The following is a 27,268-nucleotide window of genomic DNA, read 5'->3' on the forward strand; positions in this document are numbered from 1 at the left end:
GCACATTGCATGTCATTCATGAGCCTGCCCCTTTGCTGGTTAGATCAGTAGTAGTGGGGTGTACCAAGCAGGCAAACCGGGGGGGTTGCGAAACCAAAATATGGTCTTCTTTTTTTAACACAGAAATTTGTTAATATAAACATTTACACAGCGTAATAGTATGAAAAAAATAATCTAAAAGAAGGTATACTTAATTAAATATAAGTTGATTAAGAGTTCTTAACAAAGTGATATTATTTCTGGAGGCAACCTTTTGTGGTACCGTCCTGCTGGCAGCGAGCTAGACAAATGAAGCGCTGAAGTCTGAAGCGGTACAGAAACCGGTCAGCAAGAAACCAGTGATGATGTCTTCCCCGTGCATGTGCTCTCACAATTTCATTCCTTGAGACGCATCATTTAAGACAAGGACGACTGCTGTTGTGTACAGGTAAGGTCTGAGTTTGTCTGCTCCGTTGGGACTGGTTGGGGTTTATGACAAAGCCGTGATGCGTGTATGTGTAATTGTGAGGCTGACTGAGGTATCGCAGGATGCGATAGGATGGAGCTGGTCAGTGAATGATGAAACACCTCACAAGGATGTCATGAAGACTGCGCGGGAGGGAGGACGCTAATTTATGCGTATTCCTCACGGAACAAATTGTGCCCGTGTGAAACAAGGAGCCACATGGCACTGTTGAGAATTGGAGTAATATGTTGGCTATTCATGTATTATTATTATTATTATTTAATTATTTCTTTCTCTCCCCACAATCCTATCGTGCTAAACCAGTGTTCGATATTTTTCATCTTATTGCTCCTGATGCGCGTGCTACAAACAAAAATAAAGAAATGAAAATAAAGAAACACATTAGAACCAGCGTTTCGTATGTGAGTGCTGATGTATTTTCAGTAGCTCCTTTGTGTTTTATTTTTAAACATTTATTGCTATTCCGCCAGCATCCCGTGTCCTCCTTTTTTTGGGCTCTCGTGTTGCGTTCACTGGATTATGAAATGCCGGCCTTCACCTCGTGCAAACCAGGCTAATCTGGAAGCGTTGAAGGAACTATAATAATCACTTAATCCTCTGGTTGTTAAAAGACTCGTGTTGCATTTAGTGTGCGCATTGCAATATTACCGAGACGTTTATTGAAAATATTTGAGGTTTTAAAAATTAGAGCAGCGTCTGCGTTGCCGTCAAGCTGAGAGGCTGAAATTTATTAGACAGGGATGCTGCGCACCTTACCCGCATTTGGGTGGCGGGCGTGCCCACACCCTAGCTTCCCATCTTTGTGTTGTAAAGTCGCATTATACGTACATAAATAATAAATGTAGTTATCAGTTTAGGATAGTCCAGGGTTTTTCCTCCCTGGGAGTCGCAGGGGGAAAGGGGATGTTTGGGTTTGTATGCAAATAACTGTCCTCTATTATTCAGGAGGCTTGGAAACGTGATAGTCGACCTGTGGCTGCGTCCCAGACACCGTCCACAACCAGGCCAATGCTCCAAGGCCTTTATTTTCTGAAAACAATGACTAACAAAAAAAGAAGAGGGATAAAAGAGATTCCCTTCACTGATGCTTCTGCCAGCCATGTGATTTCCATGTGAGGGCACAACCCCGCATCATTCCTGTTAGAACAATGTGATTTTAGTGGCTCGTAAAAGAAATGGCCTGCATGGAGTTATTCTAAACTAGAGAAGAAAAAAGTAGGAAAGCTTAAGTAGAGGAATTATTTATTATAAGACAAACATACAAGATGTTCAGATAAATTTAGTCCATGTTTCTTCGTAATTTTTCATCTACATCAACCTTATTAAAAGTGCCTTCTTGTTATTTATCAAATTATGTTTTAGATATGCAATATGAATTAAAGCAGCCAGAAAGCAAAAAATAGATTAAAGTAGACCAAATTAAAAATTAAATTTCACCAAGTTCTTTATTTTGTTTACTGAACGCACTGTTGCTTTTTCTGCTCCACAGATATTTGGTGATAATGAAGAAATAAACCACTTTACAGTTACTCAACCTTTACAAACTGTCTGAAAACCCCAAACGGGCCCTGAAATCCAAACCCCAAGTTCTTTTTAAAAGGTGACTTTTGGCAGCGCAGGCCCTGCTCTTCCCACCCCCGCCAGCCGAAACATAGACATTCCACCCCTCGCCCCCATTTGCTTTATCAAATGCCCAAAAACAGCAAGGCCGTCAAGAGAGAGCTTGACGACGATGTCACAGAGTCTGTCAAAGACCTGCTTTCCAACGAGGACGCCTGCGACGATTCCTTCAAGAAGAGCTCGCTGATTGTCAACAACCATGAAGGGGAAGGGAAGGAGTGCGACGTGGAGGAAGGGGGCTCAGACGGTGAGGAGGAGGAGCGCCCGGCCTGGAACAGCAAGCTCCAATACATCCTGGCCCAGGTTGGCTTCTCTGTAGGCCTGGGCAACGTATGGAGGTTCCCCTACCTGTGCCAGAAGAACGGAGGGGGTGAGTTTTTGTCATGCAGTAGCAATTCCAGCTGACTCCCACCTACAGGAAGCATTAAAGAACATTAAGGGAAAGTGGTCATAAATAACTAATGGGTAACGTTAGTCAGTGACTTGAAACTAGCCATAACAAGAGCTAGTTTGTTGAGTTAAATCAAATTAATATATATTCATCCATCCATACATTGTCTACTCCGATCCAGGGTTGTGGGATATGAACACATAATAATGTCAAATTTATTGATTCACACCATGATCTTCATCATGACTGAATTGTGTCCAAACCTTCTAGATGCACATCCTCTGTTCTTTAGCTGCACATGGGAGAGTTTGCTGTTGTCAGAAATGATGTGGCCATAAATCTTTATGCCTTTTCTCTCGCTGCAGTCAAGGCTGTTTTATGGTTGAATGCCTGTATTTCTGTCTGTCCCAACTTCAGTCTTTTTTCTTCAGGGATGGAATTATATTTTAATATTTTAGATGTCTTTTGTAATTCGAGGTGAATGTAGGTGATTGCGTTAAATCAGCAAGTGATATCGTCTCATATCGATCGCCTGACTCTTGAATCAAAATCATACAGTGGTGGAATTTGACATAGCACAGAATAGTGTAATTGTATCGTATCGTATGGTATCATGATCCAAATTACGATTTACACCTCTAAAGTCTAATAGGATCAAAAAAAGACACAATCTTATTTTGCATCCAAAAGTGACATCATTCTGTCCTCTGGCTGTTGTTTGAACCCCATATCTTGGGATCAGGGCTATAAATTGTCACCAGATTTCATATTTTGTCCAAGACTGAATAGTTTATGGCTGGGGTGTCCAAAGTTGGTCCTTGAGGGCCACTTTCCTGCAGGATTTCAATGTGTCCCTGCTCCAGCACACCTGATTGAAATTAATTGTGCAGAACTACATAGGCTGTCAGATCCATTTAATTAGACTCAGGTGTGTTGAAGCAGGGAACATTGAAAACCTGCAGGATAGGAAACTCTAGTTCATGTTAAAATCCTCTGTGCCTTTGGTTTGAACTTGTGTGTGAAGTATCCATGTATCAGAAACTGTAATTTCTCTGCAGCAGCACAGAGAAATGCAGCACGGTCCACTGACAGGACTTCACTTTTAAGATCTATCACAATCGGCTTCATAGGCTTATTAGCCTTAAATAAATACACTTCATGTATTAAACATCTTCTTTGCCTTGCAGCCTGTTCAAGAAATGAAACTGGACATTACATGTATATTTTTTATAGGATAACACATACACTCCATTTTCATAGATGTTATACGAATTACCAAGTTTAACCTGCAAGAAAAGTGAAACAAGTTGTTTTGGGATTCCTGTTGTTTATATATATATATATATATATATATATATATATATATATATTTTTTTTTTTTTTTTTTTAATTACATCTTTGGACCATGAAATATTGAAATATGTTTTATGGATTACATGGTTAAAACATTCAACTGGATGATAATTAGTGTATTCCTTATGTTCTTGTAATTTACAGCCTGCTGCACAGGAAAGCTGTGCAATGTGCAGCTGCATCACAAAGAGTGAGCTGAAGCTGAAATTATAAGATAGACAGTGAACTGAAGTTGGGTTTGGGTTCGTCACTCATAATGGTCCCATTGACACATGATTGCAGGATAATTCAGAAATGATGCATCTAATGCAACATCAGAATAACTCTGCAAGCCTTTGGATTTCCTTCTGCAACCAGTCTTCAAACTAGGCACAAAATGTCATGACACACTTGCTAATTTGCATTAAAATAGAGCTGAAAAAGACAGACTACAAAGATGGATCAGAATTTCACACTCAGTTGGAGCTGGGATGACACACTAAAGAAATAAACAGAGGACGACTGTGCTTGGGCACATCTGTGTGTTGCAGATGTTATTACAGATGATGAACAAGGTCTAAAGAAACTTTATGTAATTGGCCTCTACATCTGTGTGTGGTCCGGCAGTGTTTTTGTATTATAGACTTGTATGAACTCGGAAATGTGCCTGGAAATGACTGTTCATGCTGAGAAAACACAAGCTGAGTTCTGCTTTTTTGTTTATATTTATGCTCGATTCTCATGACATTATCATGCACCTTTTTGTTTATTGAAACTGTGTTTACAGTCTGGTTACAGGATCCTTTTTCAGCATCTGTTTAATATTGTAGGCTTTGTTGACAGAGGATGAAAGTTGATACTGCAGAGCTCTTAAAATAGAGACATTGTTTTTTGCGTGTGTGTTGACTAAATGTGTGCTTGTGTACAAATTACTGTGAGGAAAATGCATGCCCAGAATCAGAATGAGCTAAAACAGAATCTTTATTATTAACAGGCCGCCCACCTGCCTTCAAATCTGACAGAAGTGTCATGTGACTGTCTCAGACAATGTGTCTGTCATGCTGCAGACATAAAGAGTATTGCCAACAGTAATGACACTGTTGTAAGGGTTCAGGACTACTATAATACCCTGTATGTGCCCCAGGAAGGTGATACTGTAAGGTGCTGCACTTCCCACCTGGAGATTATGTAAAGCCACCTACTGCCTCTTGAAAGCTGATTAAATGGAGCTGTCTCAGACAGGTTTACCTGGCAGGAACTCTCAATCCAAGCATCCTATCATAGGAAATGTCTCAATGGGCTTTATAGAACACAGCAGTTCCTGATGTTGTTCAGCCATTAAAAAAAAAAAACAATACTTTAACTATTATAGTAATAGAATTACTAATTATATGTGATGAATAGTAGACCTTAGTTACAGTAAAGTAATTATGCTTTGAGTGGCATGTCCTGATAACATGTTCCTTGTGCATTAACATATAATAATAAGTAAGGCATTTTAAAAATATACATATTTGAAGTTCTGCCATTTACAAAGATTCACTGGTGAACAAAAGTATTATAAATTTGATTGCACCTTGCAAGGCTAATGTAATTTCACTCTATACAAAATCTTTTTAAAGTTTTGAATGCAATAACACTGTTGGTTAAAAAATAGTATTTATTTATTTAGTTTTAATTTAACTGAATAATTTATAAAAAAAAATATTTTATTTTATTCTAATTTATTTATTTATTTTATTTTATTTTATTTTATTTTTTTATTTTTTTGCATGCCCACATTCAGAAACAGGATTACATTAACACACAGGGATTATTTTTAAATTTATTAATAATTTATTCATTTTTTTGTTTAGTTATTAATGAAAGGCCTACGCTAATGTCATCAATCTCTGACTTGTGCTTTTTTCCATCATTAATTAGAATAATTGAACTTAACTTGCTGTCATTGTGTAATTATCCCATGATCATTCATAACTCCCTTGCAGTGACTACATGCACCCCCAGAGGGGAACCTAACCCCCAATTTGAAAACCACTGCATTACTATTTGTATTACAGTGTTTTGTGAGCAGGAATTGACTATTAGGTCATTTTTGAGAAATAAAAGGCTGAAATGTAATGTTGGGAATAGAATTATTATCACCATATACTATAATAACAGTCATCTAAAAACGTCATACCAGGTTATTCTATTGAAAAATTCAATATTTAATCATACATTTGCACAGAATCTAACTAAAATCATGTGAATCTTAGTGTGTGTGTGTGAAATGAGTTAGCAAACGCTGCCATGTTTTCAGGTCTGCTTTAAATGACTGGTCACCCTGCCATGTTCCTCTGTAATTAGATTAAAATGGCAGATCTGAGGCTGCAGCAGGTCTCGGTGTGTGTGTACTTGTATTGCTGTCTTTGTGAGGACCGCTTTAAGTTTAGGACCAGTTTTGGATGTGAGGACATTCTCACTGTAATATTGTTTTTATAACACTACTGTTGGCAAGTTCAGACCTGGTTTAGTAGTGAGTTTGTGTCACATCAGTGAATATTTTAACAGGAATAGCTGTAGCCTGTGCTCTATCTTTAATCCATCCACAGCAGTAACTGTGTTTTTGTGCTGTGTTAATACATGTGCATATTTATCAGCCACCTTTCAGCTACTTTTGTTTTCTTTTTGACAAGTGATAGGCATTGTCTATTTTTTTTTTTTACATTTCAAAATATCTTTGTTTAAAAAATAAACTAAATTAATCACCAGTATTGTTGCAGATTAATTCCATTTCTAATGTATTATTTTCTTTATTTAAAAACAGCGGCTGTGGTTGAGAGGTCCCTGGGTTATTTAAAGAATAAATTAATACTGTAAATGTACTGTCTTTTTGTTTTCAGTTTGTTTTTTTTTCCCCACAGTAGTCATCAGATCTAAAATAATTATAAGAAGAAAAGCACTAACTCCTCCTTTATTTTATTTTATTTTATTTTATGTCTCAATATCTTGACTAATGGGCTGTGACAGAATACAATGAAGTTAGTCTGACTTAGAGAAACTGAATCAGTATGATCCCTCACTTTACCCTCAATGCCATTGTCCCCCAAAATAGTTTATTAATAAATAATAATATAAAATTTCTAATAATAATGTATTCAAAACTTTTCAAGCTTACATCCTTACTTTTATTTATTACATTTCTTTAGATTACTTTGTTTTCTCCTAATTAGCAAATATTATCATGTTAGCTTGTTAAACCTTTCTGATATATAAAAAATAAATAATAGGCTGTATCAAATGCAGGTTTCTCCTATAAATATCTAAGTTGGGTTTTTAACATCACATTAGCAGTGATCTAAATCCTGCTTCTGCTTTAGAGCTTATTTTCCTCCAAAACATGTGCAGACTAGCATGATGCGTGGGCATTATCCTTTAGTTTTCCTCTCGTTTCATTTAGCTTCTTCTATTCTAAATGAACTGGGTGATGGGTAGATGTTGAAATAATTTTTGCTTAACATGTGATGCTGCAAAAAAAAAAAAAAAAAAGAAAGAAAAAAAACTGAAATTTCACTTTCCTTGTATTTTTTTCCTTACAGGAAGTAAAGAAGGTTCGGAAACTATTTTAAGGATATAATGATACAAGAATTAAACACATACTCAGGCTGATTGGTTTGTCATTGTAGCATAGCAAGATTTTTTCTTAGACAATAGAAACCAGAGGGATTTTTTTGATGCCATCTTATATCAAAGGCTGTTCCCTGAATGAACTGTATATTGACTGAGCCAGAATTAGATGTTTTAATATTAGAAACCATGCTTAAAACAACAACACACACACTTAGATTCACCACTCCCATGTACACTAAATCTGGGAGGGACAGTGGGAGTCAGGAAAGGATGTGAATGAACGCCCTGCCAGAAACAATAAGATCAGTTGAAACAGGCATTAAACAACTCATGGAGGAAGTTTTGATGCTTTCATCAGTGAATCACAGCAAATATTAGACAACATCGACCCACATTAGTTGTTTTGCTTTGTTCTTGAGAGGGAAAAGAATGTAATCTTTGTTGTTAAATTGGATAGACTGGTTTACTTTGTAGCTTTAAAATGATGCAATAGTTTATATCAGATTTTTGTGGTTGCGTGTTCTGAAACCTTAATTTACCCTGACAGGAAGTTTCGCTTCACCCGAGGGGAGGGGAAAAAAAAAACCCAAACAGCTTCTTGCTAAATTCTATATTTATTTTGTTTCTCTTCATATAACAAGGAAATAGAAGTCACATTATTTTAAGATCTGGTGCCAGTGAACACTTCTTACCACTGGCTATTTCTTTGAAACAAAGAAGTTTCGGTTTGTTTCTTTCAAACAGTCATGTGCCTGGCAGCCTCCCTGCTCACAAGTCCTCAGACTGTCTCCAGAAATGTGTCCTGTATTTTAACACACTGCATTATTACTGTCTGTCCAGATGTTAGTGATTCTCCCTGAAACTTTAATTCCAGAGAGAACTGTCTTCTTTGTGATGTACCCTGGGTAACTGTACTGTAATTTAGGTAATATCAGACTTCAATATTGCCTCTGGTTTCTAGAACAGTTTGATTTCACCACACACTGAGGGGCACATTAAGCAGAGACACACGAATGCAAATATATGTAGAATAGTTTTAGTATGAGTCTTTGGTAAAGAGCACATTGTAGGTTTTTATGGCAAAAAATGGCAGCCTAATGGAAATATTAGGTAGGAGTATAATTGTACTTTCTGCTGGTGTGAGTTTGTGTGGCTGTGTGTCGGCACCATGTGCTCATCTGTAAGTTTCAGGAACTGAAACACTATGACGTTACAAGAATCTGATGAAACAGTTTCTTTTCCTTGCGCATGCATCATCTAACTGGGTTTCTGCAATGTTTTGATCGACAGGAGCGTACCTGGTGCCCTATCTGATCCTGCTCATATTGATCGGTATCCCGCTCTTCTTCCTGGAGCTTGCAGTGGGTCAGCGAATCCGCAGGGGCAGCATTGGGGTGTGGAACTACATCAGCCCTCGGCTGGGGGGCATTGGCTTTGCCAGCTGTGTGGTGAGTCACATCTCATCTGTTTTACAGTACATTAACAGATTAATAACATAGTGAACCTTGACAAAGGACTGTATGAAAACATCGTAAATAATCATCATGCTGATTTAATGACGATGTGTAAGAAGCTAAAATCTCAAGGACAGTTACCTGAAGTAAAATCACAGAGATTTAATAATTACAAAATATCAAATTTAAAGGTTTAATACATTTCAGTATATAATAGTTTACATGTGTAAATTAAGCTGACATCCTATAAACTCTGTTTTCTATAGGTGTGCTTCTTCGTGGCTCTCTACTACAATGTCATCATCAGCTGGAGTCTCTTCTACTTTTCCCAGTCCTTCCAGCAACCTCTGCCATGGCATGAATGTCCACTTGTCAAGAACAAGACCAGTACATGTAAGATTCAATACCTGGTCTGACCTATTGATCAACAGTTTCTCCTCCTGCGTCATCAATAAATCCTAACTGCTTTGGTTTTTTGTCTCAGATGTGGTGCCAGAGTGTGAGAAGAGCTCAGCCACCACCTATTACTGGTACCGCGAGGCCCTGGACATCTCCAGCAACATTTCTGAGAGTGGAGGACTCAACTGGAAGATGACCGTGTGCCTACTGGCTGCCTGGTCCATGGTTTGCCTTGCCATGATCAAGGGAATTCAGTCTTCTGGGAAGGTAAAGAGAATTTCCATTTTTTAATCATTTTTTTAGAGCATTAAAGTGTAGGGAACAGAGAAGGTTTTACTACAGCTTCCCTACAATCCTGGCAGCTTAGCCTAGATAATCCAAATCTTGGAAGTGGTTACTAGAAACAAAAGTCCTTTTCATGTGTCGTTAGAAAATCTTCTCACGCACAATTAGCTCACTATACTAGGGTTTAAAGTGACTTCTAAGTACCACTATAATGTAATTTGACAAATTTTCTTAATGATACTGTTTCAGATATAATTCTAAGAGCTCATGTGATCTTATGAGGGATTTCTGGCTCATCATACATTAAATTACTGCAACAAAGCTGACAGCAGCATGACTTGCATCCTGTAGGATTAGGCCAACTGGCTAAAAGTTGTCATTTGCTTGCTTGCAGGTGATAATTATCATTACTTTCTCATGTCATATGACAGGCATTAGCTCTGCACCTCTCAGGTCAAAGTCAAGCCTAACTTAACAATCTGCTGTACTTTTTAATCTTCCTGGAAAAAGCTTTGATGTTCAAGATATTTGGTTTTGACATTATGTTGGTATGAACTCTGAGTGTGTGGTTGAAATTAATATTCATTTTCATAAACAAAATAGCCAGTTGAGGAACTTTTAGGCTCAAAAGATCAGTATCTGATGTCTTTTCCAACTGATATTTTTCTCAAAACACCTATTGTTTCTTAAATTTGTGCAATAAAGAGTTTCCATTTCTGATTGCGGTTTTATTTACATCTCTAATTAGTAGCGTTGCATCTGGAAGTTGGAAGCTTTGCCAAAGCACTTTTAGTTAATGAAATTAGCTTTAGCATGTTTAACATTGCATGGATTTCATAATGCGAAGGCTGCATAAAATTTGTTGCATTTTGTCATAGTCAGAGTATATGAAGCAAATGCTTGTGTACATCTCTTCTTTTTCTCCAAATGCTGATATTTTGTCACAATCCTTAAGTGAGACTACATTGCAGCTTAGGTTATGTTTACAGCAATTTATTTATGTTTAAAGCTATTAGTCGAGGAAATTAACAAATGAAAAAGGTGGATTAAACCAAACTGATTCCTGCTAATAGAGTTTATTTTTGCCTCTTCTTACTAATTGAGTATCAGTTTGTTTTTCAATCTCACTTGAAGTTACCAACTTCTGTTGCAGCTATAATCACCAATAAAGCTTTGACCATCCAATTTTAAGCCAAGATGCTAGTTACTAAAAAATGAACAAATGAAGCAACTAGCTAATCAATTAGCAGTTGTTTGCTAATGTTACATTAGCAATAGCAGCTTTGCATGCATATAAAATGTTACAGCTGTGTGTCTGCCAACTTCTTTTTATGTTTTTGTTTTTTTTGTTGTTGTTGTTTTGAATATGCAGCCATGAGAGTACAGTCCAAGTAACTCAAGCTTCACGTTAACTTTTTTATGTTAATGCTAAAGCTAATGCTTTGACTCTACATAAACAAGCTAGTTTACTCAGCATGACTATGAGATATGGGTATCTGAGCTAAACAGGGTTTTCCACCTTTGATCTAGACAGCTGTCTACCACTTGTTTGTCTACACACCAATCACAACAGCCTAAAAAACAAAGAATAAATGGATGCCTTTCGTGGCATAATAGCTTTATTTTTGCACTCGCTCATGTAATAGGTATCTTTATACCAGGGTGCAACATTTACAGGGCACATCTCTTTTTTTTCTTTTCTTTTCAGTTCTTGTTAATATGTCCAGTTTAATACTATCAAGAGGGTTTGCAGAAGGGTTAACATACATGCCTTCCTCTGGCAACAGGAGGAAGAATTAATACCTGAAACTAAAATCTGAATATATTTTCCAGTTCTAATTAATCAGAAACAACCTGAGATGACAGCTAGTTGTACAGTTAAACCAGATGGTCGTTCTGCAGCCACCTGCTGAGTAGACGGCCCTTTTGAGTTGGCCTCAGAAAAAACTGGGCATCAACTTTGCCTGGAAGGGGTGCACAGCTTCAAGTTTCTTTGAAGTTTAATCGGCGAGTTGCTGTACAAAAGAATATTAATGCCCTCACCACCCATGTTCACACAAAAGCCTCATCCAAAGGATATCCCCACCGCGATCTGAGTTTTCTGTGCCATTTGTTTGTGTGTGTGGGCGTGAAAAGGGATCAGACCATTTGGTTGCTATGGTTATACGCGCTCTTTTGGCTTTGCTTGATTGCCAAAAGTGTGGCAAGGAGGGAGATGGGAGGGGTTAGGATGCTGGACTTGAACTTGAAGGAAGAAGTAAAATTCAAATCAGGTATTCGGAAAGTTTTCAACACCTTTATCAGTCATCATATACAATTCTAGATTAATTGCATGAAGAATATAGATGCAAAAAGAAAAAAAAAATCCAAGCAACATATTTGTTTGTTATTATGAGAAAGCTTCATGTTTGTGTTAGTTTGAGGGATAACAGTGTATTTCCCAGAACATGACCTTAAGAAGCACCTGCTATCTGGCAGGACACTTAATCTTTTATTATAAATGTTCCTTTTTGACAAAAACATAAAACTGACGTCATAAAACAGAAGATATGCAGGCTGTTTGGCTTTGTGTCGACCAAGGCTACGGCTGTGTTCTGCAACAAAAGCATGATGCCGGGAGGGTTTTCTTAGAAAGGGCCAAACAAAGCTACAGTAAAGGAACGGGGGGGTTGGGGGGAAGAGAGAAAGAGAGTATATCATCTTAAAAAAAAAAAAAGCCAGGAGATATTTAGATGAAAGAAAAAAGCCAAAAATATTTACAGCGTAGCAGAATCACAGTTTGAACAAATGCATAACCAGAAACTGATTTGAGGTGTACTGTTGAGAAATGACACTGTTTACATGAGGATCACCAAGCAAATGACGTCACATCTCTGAATCACTTACTGTTGCTTATGACTCAAACCCAAACCACCTCTCAGTGTCTATACCAACACCCTGCATCCAGTCCTGTAAACACATGTTGCAGTGTGGCGGACGACTGATTCAGATCTTTAATCCTGCTCTCACTGTGAGAGCTAACAGGGCCATTTATTTAATGATGTGTTGAGGGTGGATAGTTCCTGAGAGGGCCAGTTTATGCTTGTATGAAAGTATTCATCCGTGTTATTCTCAGCCCTTGCACATGGATATTCTTGCAAAGCAGATAGACAGACGTGCAAAAAAGCTAAGAGTGGATGGACTTTGGAGAGCGAATGCTGATTTTAAGTCAAAGGAGCCAGTAAGAGCCGACAACAAAGGATTTTATAATCAAGACGAACAGTAACAATAAATAGCAAAGAAGTTGCAGTTTCACAAGGCAAGTTAACTGGACAAGTTTAACACTGACCTTCATCTAAGGGTAACTCAAGTGGTCAGTTTGACAGATAAAGAGACAAGAATCACCATATATCATCATTCTACATTTACAAAATATGCATAGTACTTGCATTTTGCACTCTGGTAATTAGTAACTGGAGCAACATTTCAACACGAGTCATATCAAATCCACAACCAATGTCAGTGTCCACAGTGTGGGCATTAAAAGAAATCGAACTACAATCAACTAGTGCATATTGCAAACATATTTGCTGTATTTCAACCCTGAGACTGCCCTGCCATCTGCAACCGCTGCCTTATGAGGATCATGCACTCCAGTCTTACTTTTACAACCCTTAAAAGTACACATGAGGACTGTTGCAGCCAAATGTCGAGAAAAATGTAAACATTCAGTAGTCTGCCTACAAAGTGAGGGTCTGCCTGCTTTTGTATCTGAAGGGTAGGGGAGGTAACTTTTTTTTTGGGGGTTTTTTTTTTTTGTGACGTACAAGAGTCCCAATCAGTTGCTTCCACATCACATTTGGATGAAAAACTATACCTGGTTTGAACCAGTAGGGGTATTTTTTAGCCTATTTTAACCTCCAAAATGTCAATTTTAACAGCAGCATAGATGGTTCTCATAAGAATATAGTCATATAATGTTGTTTTTAGGCATCACTACCCCTTTAATAAATAGTATAGTGAACTTCAGTATGTAGCTTGACTATATCTCTATGTTACAAACTAAAATCCTTGACGAGATCAAAACAAAGAGGGTGTGAAATATTAAATGCATAAATAGATTTATATGAAACTAAACAGCTTCTGTCTTTTCTTGCAGGTGATGTACTTCAGCTCCTTGTTTCCGTACGTTGTGCTGATTTGCTTCTTGGCTCGGGCTCTGCTCCTCAAGGGCTCCATCGACGGGATTCGACATATGTTCACACCCAAGGTAAAGCACACTGGACATATTCTCCGATGCTTAGTTTTTTATGTTTTTATAGGAAAGAATAATTTACATCACATTTCTAGCAATATACTATTATATTAGTTTCTAAAAATTTTCTGGGTCCTATTGGCTGACATTGTACAGTAGGCAGACAAAAAAGGGGATTACATTCATCAAAGGGCCATGCATCTGGATTCAAACCAGAGCCAGCTGTACTGAGGTGTAACCTCTCTATATGAGGCGGCCACCCAGTTTACACTTTTTAAGCCATTTTGTTAATTCTTGTTCATATAGAATGAAAAATATTTATTAATCCCTGAAAAGAGTGTATGATGTTACATTTATAAATAAAACCAGTACTTTATTCAAGAAAAGGAAATAAAATCATTAATGTTAGCTCCAGCCTGATTAGTAATAACCACTAGTATTAGTAACAATAATGATCTGATGTTGTGAGTACAGTATTAAATAACATATAACAGCCACTGTTTTCTGTTAAAATCACTGTTAAACTGCTGGAACTTAACAGAACAAACCTGTGCCGTAATAGGCTGCTGTTGTGCAGCAAACGGCCAATGGCACTTCAGGCCACTGACTCATGTCACCATGGAAACAGGAGTTTCTGAGTCCTTATGTAAGCAGTCAGCCAAAGACTGGGTTTCAGCAGAGCATGTCTGTCCAGAGAGTCTGCTCTGTCTCTTACAACTTCAAATGGCATGTTTTGCTGGCTTCTTTGTGTACATACAGACATGAAAGTGCAGCTGAGTGTGGGACCTGTTGTTTGACAAGGTGGTACTCTGAGATGCATCAAAGTATGGAAAGAAATTAATGTCGACAGCCTCTGCCTGTCATTTCAAATACATATAGGTGAAAAATTTCAGGAACACCTGAGTATCTGAGGATGAGGAAAGCCTAATTCATCCTGTGGCTTTATTGTAAAGTCTAACTGCTGCAGCAACTGACATCTACAACCTGAAAAGATGGATGTAAAACAATAAATCCAGAAGCCATGTTTGCATAATGTTTCCTGTTGCTAACATGGCTTCAGATTAAATTAATACACACACCTGCTATATCAATTATCTATGCAAACTGAGTAACCATGTTAAACCAAACGTGTCTGTTTTCTGCCCTCAGCTGGAGATCATGTTGGAGGCCAAAGTGTGGCGAGAGGCAGCCACGCAGGTTTTTTTCGCGCTGGGTCTCGGCTTTGGCGGTGTCATCGCCTTTTCCAGTTACAACAAACGTGACAACAACTGCCACTTTGATGCTGTTTTGGTGTCGTTCATCAACTTCTTCACCTCCGTGCTGGCCACCTTGGTGGTGTTTGCTGTGCTGGGCTTCAAAGCCAACATCATGAACAGCAAATGCGTTGCTCTGTGAGTTTCTCTTTGAATTTAGCTACCTCTAGACTGTCTAAGACAAAAACGTGTTTTTATGGTAAAGTCAGACTTAAATTCTGATCTTTTGTTTTATCCTTTAGGAACACTAATAAGATTGTGTCATTGTTGGGGAATGGCATTGATCAAAACCTTATTCCTCATCACATAAACCTGACACAAGCTAGTCAGGTCACTGCAGATGACTACCAACAGATGATAGATGTCATCAAAAGGGTGAAAGAAGACGAGTATGATAAACTGGGGCTGGATTCCTGCAGCATTGAAGACGAGCTTAATAAGGTACACGGAGAATCATTTGACATTACGAGTAACAGTTAGCATAGCATAGCACTAAGGCTGAAAACAGAGGGAACAACTAGTATAGCTTGTTTACAAAAAAATCTACATAACAGTATCCCAGAAGCTCACATGACTAAGCACTGATTTGAATACAACATTTTAACAATAAACATAAATTTTAAATGTGAGGCTCCAACTAACAGTTAACTTCATTAATCAGTGGATATGGAGGAGGAACAGCTAGTTTAGCATTGTCTAGAAGTGCAGGAAAAATCTATATCACAGTATCTGAAGCTCACAAAAAATCTATAAATTTTAAGTCATTCCACCTGGATAAGTATAAAATATTGTATTAAAAGATTAGATTAGGAACAGAGGAGAAGCGGGGAACTTATCTCCTTCTATCCATCTAACGGTATCTTTGAAGCTCATTAAAAAGTTTATATTTCCAATTTTTTCAACATGGCTGGAAAAAAACAAACAAAAATTATGTTTATTTAAGTCATTTGACAACATGGTTAAACAATAATTTGAGTCCAATATTTTAACTAACACACATAATGTTATGTTATGTGTGGTTGCAGCTAACAGTTAACGTAGCATAGTACAATGATTGGATATGGAGGAGAAACAGCTAGCTAAGCATTGTCCAGAAGTGAAAAAAATCTATATTAGTGCCTCTGAAGCTCACTAAAGTCATTCATCATGGACAAATTTGAATATCATTTGATTAGAAAATTAGACTGAGAACAGAGAAGCTGGAAAATAAACATAAATGTTAAATGTGAGGTAGAGCTGGATATGAAAGAATAATATGAAAGCTAGCTTGGCTTTGTTCTCAAGTTAAAAAAGTCCATATTACAGCATCTCTGTAGCTGAAGTAAGAACTTTTTATCCCTCAGATTTTTCATTAACATATAAACTAAAGGATGAAATAATATTGGGTGTTTTTTTTGTTTGTTTGTTTTTTCTTTACAGGGACTTTTTGGAGTCATTTCAGACCACAAGTTAACTTTTAGCAGCCAATACCCAATAATTTCCTAAACTGCATGAAAAATGCCTTTCACGAAGTAAATTATATTTCCTCTAATTATTATTTAATTATGCTGTTCAACTTCAGCTCTTTAAATATATATTAAAACTTAAAGTAATGCCTTTTTTCTGCTAAAATACTTAAACAAATTTCTGCTCTCTCTCAAACAGGCAGTCCAAGGCACAGGTTTGGCCTTCATTGCCTTCACAGAAGCCATGACTCACTTCCCAGCCTCACCCTTCTGGTCCGTCATGTTCTTCCTCATGCTGGTCAACCTTGGCCTCGGCAGCATGTTCGGCACCATCGAGGGCATCCTCACTCCGTTGATCGACACTTTTAAAGTCCGCAAGGAGTTCCTTACAGGTTATAAAAGATCATCAACTACTTTAGTATACACCATTTTTCTAACAACATGGTGGAAATTACCACATTTCTATACTGTTTACACTGTATATATCCCACCCCTGTTTACTCATCATGGTTTATATATCTATGTACTACTTAATATGCATATACTACATTATTATATACAAACTAAATATCCATGTAAATAAACATATTTACTACATTGATACAAACATATAAAACATATATACATTACCTAAATATCCATATACATATATACATACATATAGACTACATAAATATCCACTTATAAAATTGCATATGTTTAGCTATTTCTATCCCTCATTTTATGCCTTATATGTCTTGCTCAAGACTGTTCCACAAAGTCACCACACAGCTTAATATGACGTACTTTTCATTGTTGTTCTTACTTTTTTTTTTTTTTTTAGATTATAGCCTCCTTCCCTTTCTGTGAACATTCTCTGTATATTTTTTGGTAATAGATTATTGTGCTATTATTTTTTAATTAAATTTAGATGTTTTTAACATTTAAAATTTAAATTTCAAATTTAACTAAGTCCATCAATTTCAACATGCATGATTTTATGAAAAGCAGGTTTGTGTGTTCTCTGTATCCTGCTTTGTTTATTGTCCTTAATGCTCTTTTCTGCAGTGTGCTTATCGGCTATAGAGTGCTTTTATAGATGTTTTTGCAAACTTTCACACAGTAGGTTAGATATGGTAAAAACAGTGAAGAATATAGAATATGTAGTGATTTTGCAGTGCATTTTGCCAGCTTTGCTCTTACACGGCTTACATGAGGTTTCCAGCAGATTTTTTTGGTCCAGGATTACACAAATCTGATTTACTCTTTCTATTTGTGTATTATCAATTATCAATTCTACATGTGATTCAGTGTTATTCCTCCCAAACAGTATAATTTTTGTTTTGCTTAGATAGTTTATTTCTATCAAACCCCAGTTTTAATTTGTTTATTTCTGCTGTAATCATCTCCAAAATCTGCTGCAAATTCTCCTCAGAACAGAAAATATTTGTGTCATCTGCAAACAACACAAATTTCAGTAATTTTGATACTCTGCATATGTCATTGATATATAATATAAATCACTTTGGGCCTAATACTAACCCCTGCAGTAATCCGCATGTGATTTCCAATTTCGCTGATTTAAATTCACCTGATTGCCTGTTTCTTAAATAGCTTTTCAGCCAGATCAAACCAACCCCGTTATCCCGCACCTTTAAAGTTTAGTTAATAGGGTGCTGTGATCAACAGTATCCAAGGAGTTTTTGAGGTCTAAGAATACTCCTAGTGCTACTTTTTTTTTTTTTTTTTTTTTTACTGTTCATACAATCTGAGATTTCTTTCATTAAGTCGATTAATGTCAGAGTCGTTGATCTGTCTGTTCTGAATATATTTAAAGGTGTTATCCAGCATCAGCAAACTGGGCTTGAGACAAAGGGTTTAGTTAAGCCTTGCTAAGATTAAAAGATACACACATTACAAGTACGTCACGTTTAAAGTTTTGCTGTTGTCCAGTAAGAAATTCAGATTCTCAATAAAAATATTGTTCCTGTACGTCAGGGTGCAGACATTTGCACCAAACCCTGTAAATTAAAAATGAGTCAGAATCTGCGTAAACGCTGACATCATGCTTCTCTTTTCAGTGGGATGCTGTGTGTTGGCCTTCTCCATTGGTCTGCTGTTTGTCCAGCGCTCAGGGAACTACTTTGTTACCATGTTTGATGACTACTCGGCCACCCTGCCTCTGCTCATCATCGTCGTGCTGGAGAATGTGGCAATAGCTTGGTTCTATGGGATTGATAAGTAAGAATGAATCCTCAAAGTTTAATACCCCCAAATGTGTAGAACTGAAAAATTTTATGGCTGATTTGATAAAGGGGTTTGAAAAACATCTGATCTCACCTCCAGCTGCTTTGCTCTGTTTTTGTCTTTTTCTCAGATTCTTTGAAGACCTAAAGGACATGCTGGGATTTACTCCGTACCGCTTCTACTATTACATGTGGAAGTACATCACGCCCATCCTGCTGCTGGTCCTCCTGTGCTCTAGCTTCATCCAGTTGGCCATGACGCCGCCCAGCTACAGTGCCTGGATTCAGGAAGAGGTGAGATCAGTGGGAGGGTGGAAGTTCTCCTGCTTGATGAATCTGGAACAAGTTAAAAGCAAATGACTGGGTTCAAAGGAGATGTGGAAGAAGAAAGTTTTTCATTGATAAACACGTTTGGGTATCCTTTAAGCCAAAAACAATCAACAGGATGTTTGGTCTACCACACAGACAGTCAAGCAGCTGTATGATTATTTTAAAACAACAGTGAAGTGGAGCAAAGGCTAAGAGGGACAAAGAGTCTCCTCATGGAGCCTTTGGTTTGCCAAGTGAAGCTTATTTGTTATTATTGGTCCCTGAAATCCTCCAGATGCATAGACTTAGACTCAGGAAATTTAGAAACACTAGAGGTAATCATAGTTAATAGTGATCGCCCAACGATACTAAGGTTTAGAGCTTGTGTCAATCTTCCTTAGGGAGATTGATTCAAAAGCTGTCAAAGCTTGGGTCAAGGAAACCGTTCAAAGCTTTGAACATCATCACTGCTTCACTTTGTGCTTCATTGATTCAAAATGTTTCAAAGCCTTTCACTATCTCAGAGAGTTTCTGTGGTTTTACAAATATTCTTAAAAGGTTTAAATTAAAACTCTGGACTAAAACATTAAATAAAAAAGGTGTTTCTATGTGCATCTAAACACACAAAACTACAGCAGAAAGGATCTCTGGTCTTGTTGTGTGTAGACTTTAATTAGGGATGGTGAAACCGAAGCTTTGTGAAGCACTGAATCACTTTGACATGCCTGCTGTGAAATTGACACACTAGTTCAAATGATTTAATGCAGTCCAAGAGCAACATCTGCTGGCTGTGATGCATTTTCGCGTGCGTTCACACTCAAGCTTTTTGGTCTGCTTTAAATAAACCTCGGTTCACTTCCACAGATAGCATGGTTCATTTGGAATGTTAATGCGCATTCGCACCAGGGTTCATGTACAGTGTGAAAGCAAACAGACCATCCAGTGAACCAAAGAGATGAAGTGATGCAGAACATGTAGTGCAACATACTGAAAAGCTCACTGTCTCCTGCTGCTCATACTTGACAGCTTCTTCTGAAAACTGAATTCGGTTTTAACACCAATGTAAAATCAGAAACCCGAAAACTGCATACATGTATTGTTTCTTATTACTTACTTGCGGCAAACAAGCCATTTTTGGTCCTAACAAGCAGGATTTTTTTCCGTCTTCTTTCTCAGTAAGTTGTCGTTTCGAGGAATATTCCTGCTAACAAGCAGTTGTTGTAACTGCGCAACATTGTCTAGGCAGTTTGGCACTCTTGAGTAAAGTGCAGTGTGAAACCAAACAAAACCGAGTGAGTAATCTAATATAACATCAGCATCTAAAAGTGAGCTTAACATTTCTTATTAAACAGGTTGACCAGAGGAAAGGTTAAATACATTCAGATTTCCATATCCAAACCAGGTAAGTTGTTGACATATAACAATAAGGGGTCCCAGGTATTATGGAATGCATCCATAGTACCGTTGAGGGTACATCTGATCCTTTCCAACTTTACACTCTGCAAAATATCTCGGATCAGATGATGGTGCAAAGGGGGAGTGGTAGCTTTCCATTTGAACAGAATCAAGCATCTGGCAAGTATAGAGGAGAAGACAACGACTCTCTGTAGTGAAGCTGGGGAGGGGGGGCAGAGTTCATCAAGGCAAAGAGACAACCAAAAATGGCAACCAGAGGAGAAAGTGAGATATTGTAGGCATATGCTTTAGAAATAATTTAAAAAAAAGAAGACCAAAAATGAACTAGTTTTGGACATGACCAAAACATATTGAAGGAAGTTGCAGGCAGTTGTTTACATCTGTCACACATTGGATCAATATTAGGAAATATTTTCGCTGGTTTGGCTTTAGAGAAGGGTAATCTGTGGAAAACTTTAAACTGTATTAAGGCGTGCCTAGAGCAATGTCTTCTAACAACAAGTACAAATCTCATTTTATCAGTAGTTAGTATTACATATCAGAAACATCAGCAGATTTAGACGACCACAGAATTTTTTGAGCTTTCATTGCTGACATGGAACTAATAATGTCAGGGCATCAGTTCCACTGTGAGAGGTTGCTATGGCTTAATTTGGCCACCAGATGTCACTGTTCTTATAAGCCTTAAAGCTTTGAAGCCTCAAAGCTTTGAATCTTTTTTGGCGCATTTCAAAACAGGAAGCTTAGGAGTTTCATGAGGTTTTACCTCCCCATCACTATCATTAATAAAGCATCATACTGACATCTTAACCAAAATAAAGCATCAGTGACTAACTCAGACACTTCTTGCTGCCTGTACTCACCACAACTTTATTTTCTCTTCATCCTCTAGGCCTTAGAGAAGACGCTCAACTTCCCCCTGTGGGGCATTGTGGTCTGCATCTCCCTGGTGGTGATGGCCATCATGCCTGTGCCAGTGGTCTTTGGCCTGCGCTACTTCAACATCATCGACGAGAACACTAGCGGCCTCTCCTCTGTGTCCTACAAGAAGGGTCGCATCATCAAGGAGAGCGCCCACCCAGACGAGGCCGATGACGCCAGCCTGATCCAGGGCAAGTCTCCAAGCGAGGCGCCCTCACCGATGCCAGGCAACAATATCTATCGAAAGCAGAGTGGCAGTGGAGGCACTGATGCGAACACTGCGCCCAACGGCCGTTACGGCATCGGTTACCTGATGGCCGACATGCCAGATATGCCCGAGTCGGACTTATAGACTGTCTAACCATAAGCCCCGCCGGTCATGTCAGTTGGCCGTCTCTCCCCTCCACCGCTCTGCGTGTTTAGTCATCATCGTATGTTTCTTTTGCACTGTATATTCTTTGTAGATACTGTAGCTGCTGTTATTTGTCGTCTCTGAACCTTATATGACTGTAAACCTTAGAAGAAAAAAAGTTGGCTATGCCCTAGACTCATGTCTACCTCCCTCCAGCCTTTGTCACCTCCTCCTTGGAGATCCTGCAGGTGAGCGCGGTCCACCGAGCCTATTTGAGCAAGAATCTGCAAAGAGGGGTCTGCAAAGGAACAGGTCATGGTGTCATATAGTCTTCTTGGGGCTGCGTCCGTCGGCCGTGTTAATCAAATCCTACTGTGTGAAATGTTTGTGCACATTATGATCCTTTACATTAACTACAGCCCGTACAAAACGTAGAGCTAAGGCGGTTTTCCACACAGACCAATGTGTGGCGCAGCGCCACAAAATCAACTCCAAGCACCTCAGATTACACCCCGCCCCTCCTTGATGCTGTCTTAATTGTAAAATCTGGATATCTTAAGAAACTTCTTTATTAGTGTTATTGGTGACCTGCAACCACTCAATGTGAATCAACCCATGCATCAATGATACATGCACACACACTATCAGCTGATTCGCCCGCTCCTCCTCTCCACGCACAATGCACGAGGCCTATCAAAATAAAACCCAAAGCAGCGGAAATATACTGTGCTCAAACACACCTGCCCAAAAACTATTGTAACTCAGAAAAGACAATGTTAGCCTTATGAGCTAAACGTTATTAATAGTGAACATTATGCATGTTCTGATTGGCTTTTCTTTCCCAGTGCCGTCTCTCTGCACGTGTTGAGAAGGAAACTAGAAGGATGTTGACGTGAAATGGTTGCCCGTTTTAATTAGGCAGCCTATTGTTTGCATTTATTTTATATTATTTTCTTTATTAGGTGAGGTTTGCAGGAGCCACAGCTGTGAAATCTGCTGGTTAAATTACAGCCAGATGGATCAGGTTCAGATATCTAATGGCAGTGAAACAGCAAGCTGGAACAAGTAAACCATTGATTTACCTTTTAGGAGCCATGAATGTGGTGAAGAGAAATTATGAACAGATTCTGAAATACAAATCAGAGCAGGACCTGGTGGTTCACAGGTAATAGATTTAAATGCAGGGGTGGGTCTAGAAAAGTTTTGATGAGGGGGCCAGGCAGGGGCACTAGTCAGAAAAAGGGTGGCACAAATGAGATTTTTTTTTTTTTTTTTTTTTAACCCTAGATTTTAGAAAATAATTTTCTCATTATTACAACTTAAGTGGTCATCAGATGTTAAATGAGTGAAAACAAACACCAATGACATTATTCAGTGTTGATATAGCACACATATAGAAGTGCATTACATGCTGCATTCACTGACACTTAGGACATCTGAAGGTTTCTGAAGTGAAGGTTAGTTTACACCTAATATTTGTTAGCAGTCCATTACCCCCAACCTTGCCTTTCTATGCAGATAAACAGCCCTCTGATGGTAAAATAGATATTTTGTTCATTCATTATCCTCAAGCCACAGTTATAGTTCAGAAGATGGTGCATACTTTGGTCAGCAGTGTGATACTGGAAGTAGCTGAAAACATTGATTAACCCCCCGCTTGCAATATAAAATAAATGCAAGTTCCACTCTTAAGAATTTACTTTAAAGACTTAAGATTGAGCTGAATAATTTTAAATGCTTCTTGTAGCTTTAAAATTGAAACAAATAAGCATACAGGTTTATATTTAATACAGCAGCTCAGAATGTGTGTTTGAACGCCGCCCGCTGCATACACTTTGCATACACCCCAATGACCGACTCCACCGATCACCATGACACCACAACACTCGATTCCCTCACCAACGTCCAGGGAGCACCACACATTGCTACCTGGTTTGTGGGAAACACGTAATGTCGGACGTATTTTTCTTGGCCAAAGTTCAGCACAGCTTAGTGGAAAGAGCTAGAGTATGGCCTTTGAATTCACTTCCCATGATTGTCTGAGACAAAAAGTGTGCCTAATTTATATTTGTTTATAGAATACATAAACATTGTACATTTGAGGTATTCTGTAAATACAATATAAATACTATAAATATATTTATCTTGATAGTTTGGATATCAGAGCAGTGTTTTTAAGGTTCAGAGGTACTCCAAATACTTAACTCCCGTGATCTTTTTTTCTTTCATTTTTACTAATGTCCTGTCAGTGTCAGTGAGGACTGAGTCCTCCTTGTAAATATTTTTTTCCATGAAATGGCTTCAAATGCAAATGTCTTTTCCCCAGATTCAAGATTAAAGATCAAATATGGTCTATGTCTTTGGGTTGATGTTTGTTTTTTCTTTTTTATTGCCATCTTTTTACTCATGCTTTTCATATTGTTTCCACCACATAAGTCATTATTTCTATAAAACATAGACATGAAGTAAGAAATAACATTTACTGTCCTGACAACACAAACAAAGAACCGTCAGTGTACATGAAATAGCTTTTATTCACTTATTCAGTTTAATATCACAGATAATGGTGTATAAAAAAAAAACACGTAGAAAGCATGCAGCATCACAAGTCAGGTGTCCTTGCTGATGTGGAGTGATTGAGCTCACTGCTATGCACACAAACACATACATTAAAATAAATAATCCAATTCACACTTTGAGTGGCTTTTTTCCTTTTGGCTCTAATTCCTGTTGTTTTTTTGTTTTTTTTTAAAGATACAGGTAAACAAAAATTTCTATTGATTAGGAGCAGCTTGTAGCCACCTACACTGCTCTCTGCCCTGAAAACACTAATTTAGATAATTTGTGTCCCTTTAAATCACATGTGACAAATTAAAGGATTATCATAAAAATGATAAAACATGGTTAATTTTAGAAGAAAATTATTTCTTTTAAAAATCTGATTCGCTTTGCTCTGTCCCCGTCATTAGTTCTGTGTCTTACAGGGTCAGAGGACTGACTAGTGCTTATGGTTGTCAGAAGCTGAGGTGCCCTTCAGTATGACTGATGAGCAACGTGGGTGCTCTGGAAACTCGATCCCTTTTGGCTGATTTTTCTGTAAAACAAAAAACAAAAAATAAATGTTAAAAGCATTTACATCTACAAGGCTCTTCATCACCCCTGTTCCAGTAAAGCAGTTGTTTGGGACAATTATATAATTTTATAGCTGATGTTGCGTAAGAAAGGAAATAAAATGAGTCTGCACATTTACATTTTTTAATGTAGAAAAGGCAATGCATCTTTACATTTTGAAGGTTGGCATGTCATGAGATGACCGGGATTTAAAATAAGGTAAATTCAACAACACGTGAAATGTTAGACATGTTAATAAGAACTAAGCCAAAATGCAGAAGCAGTGTGTGTAAAACTAAATAAAAGTATGACTCAATGAAGTCAGTTTAAGTAATAATTGTTTGACGTCATCAGTCTTGCACACCATTGTGGAGGAATTTTGGTCCACTCTTTTTTTACAGTGGTGCTTCAGTTCTTTGAGGTTTGCAGCATTTGTTTCTGCACCAGGTCCCACCACAGCATTTCAGTCAGATTGAGCTCTGGACTTTGACTTTACATCTAACTAGGGATGCACGATATATCGGCATTAATATCGGTATCGGCCAATAGTAGTCATTTTTTAACATATCGGTATCAGTCCGATAAGCAAAACTGGGCCGATATTAACAGCCGATATTTAGTTTGGTATAATTGCTGTTTGTATACGTGTGTCGGGAGGTTTGGCCATGCAGCCATGTTTGGACATGTGACAGCGATGCCACACTACATTGTGGGATGTAACTGAAGCAAGAAGCAATTTCAGCTGTGTGGTAATTTTTTATGGTGTAAAAAGAAGGTACTCAAAAAGCTGTATGCAATATCTACAAGGTCGAAGTAATGTGAGGAGGATGTCGTGTCAACTCATTCAGCACCACAAATTTGATATGTCATCTGAAAAACTGCCATCCAGAACCTCACAAACAATGGTGGGAAGCTAGCACCCCTAATGTTTGCCTTATTTTCACTTTGTACAGAATTTGATAATCTTAAACCTTTGAAAACAAAATATATATATCGACATCGGTAAATATCTGTTATCAGCCATAACAACAATATTAATATCGGATATCGGTATCGGCCAATATTTTCATATCGGTCCATCCCTACATCTAACTTTGATATACTTCTGCACAGAGAGGAGTCTATGGTCCACTCAATGACTGCAGGGTGTCCAGGTTCTGTAGCAGCAAAACATAACCAGATCATGAGCCCTCCACCAGCGTGCTTGACAATTAGTATGACATGTTTGTGATGTTATGTTGTGTTTGCTTTACACCAAACATGTGGCTGTGCAATATGGCCAAATACAGTATCTCTGCTTAGTTTTTTCTGTAAATAAGGACATTGTGTCAGAAGTCCAAACAAGTCCCACTTGTTCAGTCATTTTCTAATTGCTCTGTCATGAACTTTAACATTTGACACACTAAGGCCTATAGAGTCTGAGATGTAGCTCTTAGAGCTGTTTTGGAGTTCCTCTGAACACTGCAAGATTATTTTTATTATAATGATTAAAACCTTAGAACTGAAAGAAGACATGACATAGCAAATATCTAAAAATGAAAAAAGGGAACATCTACAGTGACTTGGATTGAACAAGCAACACTCAATGTATCAGCTCAGCCAAGGTGTATAAGAGCATGTTCTGTTTTGATTTGCCAGCAACGTGATCACGACGGCATCACAAAAAGTAAGGACATTTGTGTTAATTTGGGTTAATCATTTTTCCACTTTAATTATATCAGTTGGTGTTAGATATTTTATACATCATTAAAAAGCCTGATTACTCATCTCTAGGATTGTGCTTATGTGAAATGAGCAACACAGCTAAACAAGTTAGTAGTGCCCCCCAAAAATCTAGCAAAACACCCCGCAATATTCTCCTGTTGACATTCACTCTTGTTTTGAGATAGAAGTGCTGCCAGGTGTGTGTCAGTCACAGGTGTATGACTGGCTCCTGAGTGTTAAACAGACATATCAGAACAAGATTATGCAGCCAGTGGTGATCTCATTTCCTCCAGATAACAACACTCTCCTCCACAGAGCCAGAATCATCAGAGTACCTGAAGAGTGGAGAGGATGGATGGCCTGCTGTGAGTCCTGACCTCAGCCTATTTGGAAAAACTGGAATGAGCTTGGATGTGCTATATGTACTAGAATGACCAACACAACCATGTTAGTTGCCCTTCATCAACTCCTGGTTGAGAAATGGGATGCCATCCCACAGCTAAACGTGACCAGGCTGGTAACCAGCATAAAGACTCAGAAAGCAGAAATGTGTGGGCCTAATCCAGGCTGCTTTTGGCACTTATGGCTCAGTTATGGCACTTACACATGTCTTGTAGGCCACATGTGATCCAGATGTTAGTTGTTAAAACTGAATGTGGATTATGGCAAGTGGATTAAATCTCTTCTGGTTCTTTATGGACCAACCAGATCCCTCAGGTCATCAAGGTCAAATCTACTT

General features: G+C 38.1%; 2 protein-coding genes across 5 annotated transcripts in view; one reads left to right on the forward strand and one right to left on the reverse strand.

The window, feature by feature from the left end:
- The first annotated feature begins 303 nt into the window (after positions 1-303).
- On the forward strand, positions 304-22,900 carry slc6a15 (solute carrier family 6 member 15). 2 transcript variants are annotated; one of them, XM_041997879.1, is made up of 13 exons: positions 304-427; positions 1,412-1,578; positions 1,956-2,456; positions 8,712-8,869; positions 9,142-9,268; positions 9,360-9,541; positions 13,698-13,808; positions 14,943-15,184; positions 15,289-15,487; positions 16,691-16,883; positions 18,552-18,711; positions 18,848-19,010; positions 21,334-22,900. In XM_041997879.1, exons 3-13 carry the CDS (start codon positions 2,156-2,158, stop codon positions 21,712-21,714), a joined length of 2,217 nt encoding a protein of 738 aa, XP_041853813.1. In that variant the 5' UTR covers positions 304-427; positions 1,412-1,578; positions 1,956-2,155; the 3' UTR covers positions 21,715-22,900. The 2 variants fall into 2 exon arrangements, with proteins under 2 accessions (XP_041853813.1, XP_041853812.1); XM_041997878.1 differs by lacking the exon at positions 1,412-1,578.
- A 1,330-nt stretch (positions 22,901-24,230) lies between these two features.
- lrrk2 (leucine-rich repeat kinase 2) overlaps positions 24,231-27,268 on the reverse strand; it is a 49,876-nt gene continuing 46,838 nt past the window's right edge. For all 3 annotated transcript variants that reach the window (XM_041996356.1, XM_041996355.1, XM_041996354.1), the window contains exon 52: positions 24,231-24,808. The gene's annotated coding sequence lies outside the window, so the exon portion shown is untranslated. The remainder of the gene's footprint in view (positions 24,809-27,268) is intronic.

The sequence above is a fragment of the Melanotaenia boesemani genome, chromosome 10 (assembly GCF_017639745.1).
Source record: "Melanotaenia boesemani isolate fMelBoe1 chromosome 10, fMelBoe1.pri, whole genome shotgun sequence".
In the NCBI taxonomy this organism is placed as follows: domain Eukaryota; kingdom Metazoa; phylum Chordata; class Actinopteri; order Atheriniformes; family Melanotaeniidae; genus Melanotaenia; species Melanotaenia boesemani.